General features: G+C 36.8%; 1 protein-coding gene across 4 annotated transcripts in view; it reads left to right on the top strand.

The window, feature by feature from the left end:
- The first annotated feature begins 507 nt into the window (after positions 1-507).
- TRIM9 (tripartite motif containing 9) overlaps positions 508-10,273 on the top strand; it is a 159,110-nt gene continuing 149,344 nt past the window's right edge. For 2 of the 4 annotated variants that reach the window (XM_074213468.1, XM_074213470.1), the window contains exon 1: positions 510-1,576. In XM_074213468.1, coding sequence (XP_074069569.1) covers positions 755-1,576 — 822 coding nt within the window. In that variant the 5' untranslated portion in view covers positions 510-754. Of the gene's footprint in view, positions 1,577-10,273 lie in introns of all 4 variants that reach the window. The other 2 variants (XM_074213469.1, XM_074213467.1) reach the window with 2 other exon arrangements.

The raw sequence follows: 10,273 nt of genomic DNA, 5'->3' as shown, positions 1-10,273 counted from the left end.
GATTGAAAGTAAAAGAGAATTGAGACTGAGGCTGAGGTCAAACCAGAAACCTTTTAAGCATTGAAATTCAAAGTTTAGCACACAAGGTGAAAAAAGTTCCCACCCATCCTTGCTGGAAAATGAGCAAGCTTGCTTTTTGACAGAAGACCATAAATAAACGGTTTATACAGTGTTCCTGAAGAGCTGCTTCAGTAGAAAAGACATAGAAAGCAACCAATCTTGGGTGGGGGGTGGGGGGGGGAACCTTCTGACAAAATAGCCTCTGGAGAAAGTTTTCTCTTATTTGGTTGGGTTTTTTTTCACATCCTCTGCTCAAGTAGAGAGGAGTGAAGATGGGAAAGCAGAAAACAAAGTGAATTGTTCCCCCACAGAAAACTCTAGAGGGTATTGAGGCGCAGACTCCTTAGGTCATCAACACCCCCCAACCCCCATCTCTCCGCCTACTCCCCCCAATCCCTAGCTTATCTGCGGAGGCAAGGTGACTGAAAGGGATCTGAGCCAATGGCAGGTCGCGATTCATCCTCATTCCCCCAATGGGCCGAGCAGTAGCGAGGAGGAGGTCCAGGTTATCTCGCTCCTTTTCTGCCAGCCAGAGGGAAGAGTCTGCTTTTAGATTTCGGGGACCTTGGAAGGTAACTCTGCTGCTGCGCTACTGTAGGCCTAGGTGCTGCCAAGTCTAGCCTATTGACTTGAGGAGACTAATAGGTCTCTGGTACCTGTCTGTAGCCGTTTGGTTTACCAGCCCAGCCCTCCTATGGAAGAAATGGAAGAGGAGCTAAAATGTCCGGTGTGCGGTTCTTTCTATCGAGAGCCCATCATTCTGCCTTGCTCTCACAATCTGTGCCAAGCGTGCGCCCGCAACATCCTAGTACAGACCCCGGAGTCCGAGTCTCCCCAGAGCCGCCGGGCCTCGGGTTCTGGGGTCTCTGATTATGATTATCTGGACATGGATAAGATGAGTCTGTACAGCGAAGCAGACAGCGGCTACGGGTCCTATGCAGGTTTCGCCAGTGCTCCCACCACTCCGTGCCAGAAGTCTCCCAACGGAGTCCGAGTGTTCCCCCCGGCCATGCCACCCCCCGCGGCCCACTTGTCAGCTCCCCTGGCCCCAGTGCCGCGCAACTCCTGCATCACTTGTCCACAGTGTCACCGCAGCCTGATCCTAGATGACCGGGGATTGCGCGGCTTTCCCAAAAACCGCGTTCTGGAAGGCGTCATCGATCGCTATCAGCAGAGCAAAGCCGCGGCCCTCAAGTGCCAGCTTTGCGAAAAGGCTCCCAAGGAGGCTACGGTGATGTGTGAACAGTGCGATGTTTTCTACTGTGACCCCTGTCGGCTCAGATGCCACCCACCTAGGGGACCTTTGGCTAAACACCGACTGGTACCCCCAGCCCAAGGCCGAGTTAGTCGGAGGTTGAGTCCCCGCAAAATTTCCACCTGCACGGATCATGAGCTGGAAAACCACAGTATGTATTGCGTCCAGTGCAAGATGCCCGTGTGCTACCAGTGTTTAGAAGAGGGCAAACACTCTAGTCATGAAGTCAAGGCTTTGGGGGCTATGTGGAAGCTGCACAAGGTGAGTCTTGCTAAATCTCCTCCCGTCTCTCTCCTCCCCATTATATTTCCTCCCCCTCCCACAAGATTGCTCGCCTTTCATTTGTATCGTCATAATATTGTTTTGCACCTAGGAGCTCCCCTTTTTCAGACACAATAAATCTCATTTAGACTTTATGGTCAGGGAAGCAGTGCGTGGGATTGAGGTTTTTCTTGCTTAGTCTGGTGCATTGCAGAAGACATGTTGCCCTTTAAAATTCAGTAGGAGATTCAACGCTTCAGAAGAGGAAATGAGTAGATGAAGTGGGTGGTCTGAGGGAGAATAGTATTCAAGGTCATCTCACTACCCGCAAAAGTTGGCCTGTAGATTAGAGATGTGGTCAGCTTTCCAATGGACTGCATTTAGTTATAGGCGGCATCGATGTTTTTAGTCAATGAAGAAATAAATCTGCAAGGATTAGACGCTTGTTCTAAATCGATGGATGCAGGAAATGCAGACTTTATGTCCATACAGACTCATGGAAAGTGGGAGTGTAAATCCACCGGAAGGCCGAGGAAACTGTGATGGGAGAATGTGGTTGGTTTAAAAAGATCAGCTGAGATTAGAGCTCCTTGGATATCTGAATCTTTTTTTTCGGGTGGGTGGTTGCAGCGAATATGTCTAGCGTAAATGAAATATTGATGAATTAAAATTAGCTTCCAACTATATCACCTCATCCCAGGGTATCACCTCATGACAGTGTAACAACCAGAGTCATTGTATAGGCGGTAAAACTCCTGTTGCCTTGGGAATAGTTGCTGCGTAGGTTGATATCCCCTCCCTCCTGCACGGAATAAAGCAGAAGTAACTCTAATTTGTCAAACCTGGGAGCTGCTGAGCTGCTTATCATGATAATGTATCACCACAGAACTCCTCTTTATACGTAAGCAAAGGTCACCGGGTAAAAAATCACCTGTTATAGTATATTTATTCTTTCCATTGTCTAAAAACAGAAATCTCATTTGCTGATATTAAAACTTACCAGAATCTCCCCAAATGATAAGCATAAAGTTGTGCTGTATTTTTTTAAATTTTATTATGGGAGACTTTAAGGGGAAAGCAAACATTAATTTTATTGAATTTTGGAGTATACTTCCAATTGCTATATATGATGGCTATTCCAATTCACAGGTCCACAAAGAGTGAATTGGTGTGTCTGTCCTGCCAGACACTCCAACAATTGCTATTTTCTTTTTTTGTCATCATTCTCAAACTAGCTTTGAATTATTTGAAATTTATTTTTTCTCCAATTATTAGTGATTTGGAGCATTTTTTCATATAGTTGCATATTTTAAAGTTTTTAATATTTTAATAGCTTTAAAGCTATTAAAATTGAGCTTGTATATTTAAAAAACTTCATGTTTTTTCACAATTTAAAATTGGAGAATACCTCTTGTTCTTACATATTTGAAACAATTTCTTATGCATCTCTAATTTCATTAAAGAAATTTATTGCAAATTTTTTTTTTCACATAACTATTCCCCTTCGGATTTTATCTGCATTGATTTTTCCCCTAGAAAATGTTTAATTTTTTTATTTTGAGTTTTACAATTTTTCCCCTAATCTTACTCCCCCCCCCCCAAAAGGCAATCTGCCAGTCTTTACATTGTTTCCATGGTATACCTTGATCCAAATTGAATGTGATGAGACAGAAATCATATCCCTAAGGAAGAAAAATAGAGTATAAGAAATAGCAAGATTACATAATAAGACATCAGTTTTTTTTTCTACCTTAAAAATTAATAGTCCTTGGTCTTTGTTCAAAGTTCATAATTCTCTTTCTAGATACAGATGGTATTCTACATTGCAGACAGCCCCAAATTGTCCCTGATTGTTGCACTGATGGAATGAACAAGTTCATCAAGGTTGATCATTGCCCCCATGTTACTGTTAGGGTGTACATTATCTTTCTGGGTATGCTCATCCCACTCAGCATCAGTTCATGCAATTCCCTCCAGGCTTGCCTGAATTCCCATCCCTCCTGGTTTCTAATAGAACAATAGTTTGCTAAGCCATTCCCTAATTGAAGGACATTTACTTGATTTCCAATTCTTTGCCACCACAAACAGGGCTGCTATGAATATTTTTTGTACAAGTGATGTTTTTACCCTTTTTCATCATCTCTTCAGGATATAGACCCAGTAGTGGTATTGCTGGGTCAAAGGGTATGTACATTTGTGTTGCCTTTTGGGCATAGTTCCAAATTTCTCTCCAGAAAGGTTGGATGAATTCACAGCTCCACCAATAATGTAATAGTATCCCAGATCTCCCACAACCTTCCAACAATGATCCTTATCCTTTCTGGTCATATTGGTCAGTCTGAGAGGTGTGATATGGTAACTCAGAGAAGCTTTAATTTGCATTTCTCTAATAAGTAATGATTTAGTGCAATTTTTCATATGACTATGGATTGCTTTGATCTCCTCATCTGTAAATTGCCTTTGCATATCCTTTGACCATTTGTCAATTGGGAAATGGCTTTTTTAAAAAATTTGACTCAGTTCTCTGTGTATTTTAGAAATGACTCCTTTGTCAGAAACATTAATTGTAAAGATTGTTTTACAGTTTACTACAGAAAATGTTTAATTTTAAGTAATTGAAATTATCCACTTGATTACCTGCAACCTTCTCTATGTCTTATGTCATGAGGAACAATTCCTCATTTTTCTGAATTGTGAAATGCCTTCTCGTTTGTTCCTTTAATTGTTCTGCATTATGATGACAGTTATATGCACATAATATGTCATGTTTCAATTTGTAGCTTATTGTGGTAAGAATCATTATATATATATATATATATATATATATATATATATATATATATATATATATATATATATATGGATTGAGTTTGTCAGTGTGCTGGAAAGGTCTAGCATTTTGTTCTATACATCTAGTGCTGGAACTGAGTTCTAGATAAATACTCTGATATAATAAGGAAAGATCTATTTGTGTCCATGCTTTCTAGAGATGTTTTAAAAAAAACCAAATGGGTGTTTTATGTTGTCAGAAGAATTTTCTGTTTATCTTGATAGACTTAAAAATATAACATATTATGTATAGGGTTTTTATTGTACTAATGACAAATTAGTGGTGTAAATTTAACTTATAGTGTATAATTTTGCAGGATGTTGCCATAGCCTCTTTGCTAAAATTTTATTCAATGGATTTTGAATACTTAACATTTGCATCAATATTCCTTAGGAATATTGGTTAATAGTATTCTTTCTATACTTCATACCTCAAAATCTTATTTCTAGCTTTGAAAGAATTTGTTAGTATAGTTTCTATTTATAATTTAGCAGTTTTTTTGTAATAAAGGAACTAAAATACTTGATAGATTCTACATGAAAACTCATCTGATCTTTTTTCTTCCAGATTTATTGAATATTCAATTTATTTTTTTCTGAGATGGAATTATTTAAATTTTTATTTTTCATTTTGCTTATTTGGATGGTTTATGTTTTTGTAAATACTGGTCCTTTCACTTAAATTATCAATTTTGTTGGCATATAATGGGGAAACTATTTTCTTTTTTTTTCTTTTTTTTCTTTTTTTTTTGGTTTTTTTTTCTTTTTTTAGGTTTCTGCAAAGCAAACAGGGTTAAGTGTCTTGCCCAAGGCCACACAGCTAGGTAATTATTAAGTGTCTGAGACCGGATTTGAACCCAGGTACTCCTGACTCCAGGGTCAGTGCTTTATTCGCTATTCCAGCTAGCCGCCCTGGGAAACTATTTTCTAGTGATTTATAAATTATCAAATTTAATTTTTTGATATTAGCAACTAGGTTTTTTCTGTTTTAGAAATAAGAATAGCTAATTATTTTATTTTATTGTTTCCATTCTATATTTCTGTTCTAATTTATTAGGTTTATTACAATTAAATGATATTTTTTCCATAAGTAAAATACCTCCCACCCACTAGTTGAGAATAAAAAAAGGAAATCCTTGCTAGAAACATACATGTGTATATATATATATATATATATATATATATATATATATATATATATGAAAAGAGCATATACACATATCTATATCTCTCATATCTGTCTATAAATTTATGTCTGTATTTTCAAAATATCTACACACATCTATATATGTCTTTCTATGTGATTTTGTGTGTGTGTGTGTGTGTGTGTGTATTTTATTCTGCATTCTGGATCTTTCAGCTATGAGGAAGTGAGTAGCAAGTTTCATCATTATTCCTCTGAAGTGGTTGGTCATTTTGCTGATAAGAGTTCCTAACTTTTTCAAAGTTGTTTTTTTTTGGTAGTCATTGTTTAAGTTGTTCTCCTGGTTGTGTTCACTTTATTTTATACTAGTTCATGCATGACTTCACAGGTTTCTCTATAACTATCCCTTTTCTTATTTTTGACCATCTATTCATATTTTATCAAATACCTTTTTTAACATCTATAGTTAGAATTTTTTTTTCTTAGAATGAACATATTATTAATCTTCTCTCCCTGAAATTCTCCCTTTTCCTCTTTTCCTTTACTTTTCTATTTCCATGGTGAGTGAAATTATTTCTGTACATAATTGTATCTGTTTAATATGTGCATATTCTTCCTTCTTTGAACTTTTCAGATGAGAGCACTGTCAACTAAGTGCTGCATTCCTACCTATCCTTCTTTGTATAGATTTCTACTTGTTCACCCTAATTAGCTGAGAGTTTTCCTTAACTTTTGCCTTCCCTATTTCCCTAGTGTATACTGTGTCTCCTCCCTTTTTATCCTTCTTTTAAGAAGGATAAGATAACCATTCTAAGACTATCTATTCAATTTGATGATCTTTGTGACAACTGATGATAATATAAAGTTCAGAGTATCATATCCTCATATTAGAATATGTTTATTTATGATTGTGTTTTTGTGTTTACCTTTTTAGATTTCTCTTAACTCCTGTGATCAAACTTCAAAGTTTTTATGTTGCTCTTACCTTTTCATCAGGAATACTTGGAAGTCTTCTATTTCAATAGAGTTTTTTAAATCCAGTTGGATTATATATGTGCAATATATCCCTATCTATATCTATATCTACATCTATATCTATATCTACATCTATATCTATATCTATATCTATATCTATATCTATATCTATATCTATATCTATATCTATATCTATATCTTTGTTGCATAAGTTATTATTGGCTGTTATACTACAGACTTTGCCTTCTGGAATATTGTATTATGTTTTCTGTTGTGATCTTCACTTTTGTTCCTTATTTTTGAGTACTTTCTGGTAATTTGCTTTATTTCTTTTTTGACCTATAAGCTCTGAGTTTTGGCTATGATGTTCCTTGGAGTTTTCATTTTGAGTTTTATTTTAGGGGGTGACCAGGGAGTTCTTTCTATTCCTACTTTCTTCTAGTTCTAAGAAATCTGGGCAGTTTTCTTGAAAAATGATTTCTAAGCTCTTTTTATGGTGCTGTCCAATCCAATGATTCTTAAATTATCTCTCAACCAGTTTTTCAGGTCAGCTTTTTTACCATAATTTTTTCTTCTTTTTTTCACACTTTTGATTTTTAAAAAATATATTTGTGGTTACCTCCTAGAGTCATCAGTTTCTTATGGTTCATTCAGGGAATTATTTTCCTGGACATGACTTTATACCTCATGTACCAAACTGTTTTTTTTTTTTTTGCAAGGCAATGGGGTTAAGTGGCTTGTCCAGTGCCACACAGCTAGGTAATTAAGTGTCTGAGGCCAGGTTTGAACTCAGGTACTCCTGACTCCATGGTCCTTACTCTATCCACTACACCACCTAGCCGCCCCTACCAAACTGTTAATTTCTTTTCCAGGTCGTTCTTCTATAGATCTCATTGCTTTTCAGTTTCCCCCTATATTACTCTCATTCTATTGATGGAATTATTTTAATTGTTTTTTTAAACTCTTGCTTCATCTCTTCCAAGACATTCTATTTGAATTTGTGTCCATATTTTATTTTCTTTGAATCTTTACTTGTAGGTATTATGGATTCATTCTCTTTTTCTAGGTTTGTATCTTGTGTGTCACCTTACCATCTTAACAGCTATTCATGATGGTGTATGTGTGTGTGTGTGTGTGTGTGTGTGCACATGCATGCCCATGCATTTATACACATGCTAGTTCTTATAGCCTTCTTTCTGACTTCAGAGTTAATGCTCAGGTTGGGATGTTGATGAAGGGGACTGGTCCTTTTGCTACTTTTTTTTTTGTTGTTTGTTTTTTTTAGATTTTTTTTTTTGCAAGGCAAACGGGGTTAAGTGGCTTGCCCAAGGCCACACAGCTAGGTAATTATTAAGTGTCTGAGACCGGATTTGAACCCAGGTACTCCTGACTCCAAGGCCGGTGCTTTATCCACTGCGCCACCTAACCGCCCCTCTTTTGCTACTTTCTTGGAGTATTGAGTTTTGCATTATTTTAGGATCTCAGGGAGAACTCAGAAGGATTTGTAAGCTTTCAGTGCTCACAAAGTTGTCTGATCTAAGTTAAAGTTTTATTGCCAATCCCTATCTTTCCTCTGCTTATTCCCAATGTGGATTTGGATCAGTAGACTGATGCTGGCCTCTGTAATTATCAACCAACTCTTCAGAATAACAGAACTGCAGATTTCCATCTGCTCTGGTAGTTCTGAACTGGATTAACTTTAACAGATTCAGTCTGGGCTTGAAACAGTAACTGATACCTTGTTCTGCTTCTGGGTCTTGCCACTCAGTGGCTATTTACTTTTGAACATGCTTTTGCCTTGGTATGTAGTCTAAGATCAATAGCTCTTCCCTACTCCTGGGCACCTGGATGTATGTTTTTTCCTCAGGATATCCTGGATCTTTGACTTAGAACAGGAAAGTGGGAGACAAAGCTTATAGATGGCACCCATTTCTATCAAGGCATATGGAATGGGTTTGAGACTTCTTGCCCAACTGTGCCCTTTTCCCTGACTGCTGGAGTAATCTATTCCAGTCTCCATCTTCCATAGACCTCTCTGGCTATCTCCTTTTGTCAAGTTTGGTGGAAACTGACTCATTGTGACTCTTTTTGTATTTCCCTAATAGCTATCTCTTGGCACCTGTCCATGAATATTGCAAGAGTTCTGGTGACATCTGGTGAAAGTTCAGCAACAGATCATCTCTACCATCTCTACCAATGCCATCAACAACATCATCATCATCATCATCACCATCATCATTATCATCTTCATCATCTTCATAATTTTCTTCTTTTTTCCTCCTCCTCCTCCAATTTTTCCTCCCCCCTCCTTCTTCCTTCTTCCTTCTCCTCCATAAATTGTAATGCACAATATAAATGTGCATTCTGAAATCTAAACTCATGTATATAGTATTTCAAGCACAGGTTTCTTATTTCTGTATTTTATTGAATATTTTCTCAGATTTACATTTAATGATGCTGACTCTTTTCCAACAAGAGATCTGTCTTTCAAATATCAACATTTTTGAAGATTTCTTGAAACAAAAAAACAACAGAGATTTTTTTTTTTTTGGTAAGGCAGTGGGGTTAAGTGACTTGCCTAAGGTCACATAGCTAGGTAATTATTAAGTGACTGAAGCTGGATTTCAACTCAGGTACTCCTGACTCCAGGGCCAGTGCTCTATCCACTATACCACCTAGCTGCCCCCTAGAGGTTGTTTTTTTAATAACTCTGACCATACATATCAGATAAGGCATAAAATAGAGATTGAAGCTTATCAGAGTTGTTTGCCACTGTAATGGGGGAGATCTAGCAGGAGGTTCAAGTTGAAGAAATATACAGTTTGGTAAGGTATTCCATATATTCTTATTTATAGTTGCAATTATGCCCCCCAAATATTACAATCTTCAGAGAAAATACCTGATATAATTCAAAATAATATAAACTTCTTGAGGAAAGAAACCATTATTTACTTTTTCTTTATATACTCATATTTAGTTCCTGATGTATAATAAGCATTTATTTTTTTGGGGGGGTGTTTTGCAAGTGACTTGCCCAAGGTCACACCACTAGGGAATTATTAAGTGTCTAAGGCTGGATTTGAACTCAGATCCTCCAGACTCCAGGGCTGGTGCTCTATCCACTGTGTATAATAAGCATTTAATAAATGCTTGTTGACTGATTAAGTGAAAAGAGTTTGTTCTAATAATCATCCATGGTCTAAAAAATAAGAAGATAAGAATGTCAGTTGTTCAAATCATGAAATAGACAATCTATGGAGCCTTTATGTGATATGTGTATATATATATATATATATATATATATATATATATATATATATGGATGGATATTGAATTTATATATATATATATATATATATATATATATATATATATATATAAAAATTTTAAAACATATATGTAAGGGGTGGCTAGGTGGCACAGTGCATAGAGCACCTACTCTGGAGTCAGGAGTACCTGAGTTCAAATCCAGTCTCAGACACTTAATAATTACCTAGCTGTGTGGCTTTGGGCAAGCCACTTAACCCCATTTGCCTTTCAAAAACCTAAAAAACAAAACAAAAAAATATATGTAGACATGTATGCTGTCATATATGTATAGGAAAAAGATACAAATTAGTAGTGAGGTGGGCTCAGAAATATAAGGAGAAGACTGGCTATATTTCCTTCTCCAAAGGAAAAAAAGGCTTACCTTTTTTGATGTCAATGTTCTATCAATTTTAATACTTTGGAGTCTTCAAGGAATTAAA

The sequence above is a fragment of the Macrotis lagotis genome, chromosome 1 (genome assembly GCF_037893015.1).
Source record: "Macrotis lagotis isolate mMagLag1 chromosome 1, bilby.v1.9.chrom.fasta, whole genome shotgun sequence".
Lineage (NCBI taxonomy): Eukaryota > Metazoa > Chordata > Mammalia > Peramelemorphia > Peramelidae > Macrotis > Macrotis lagotis.
Note: the sequence above shows the minus strand (reverse complement) of the source record. Positions and strands in the feature narration are given on the sequence as shown.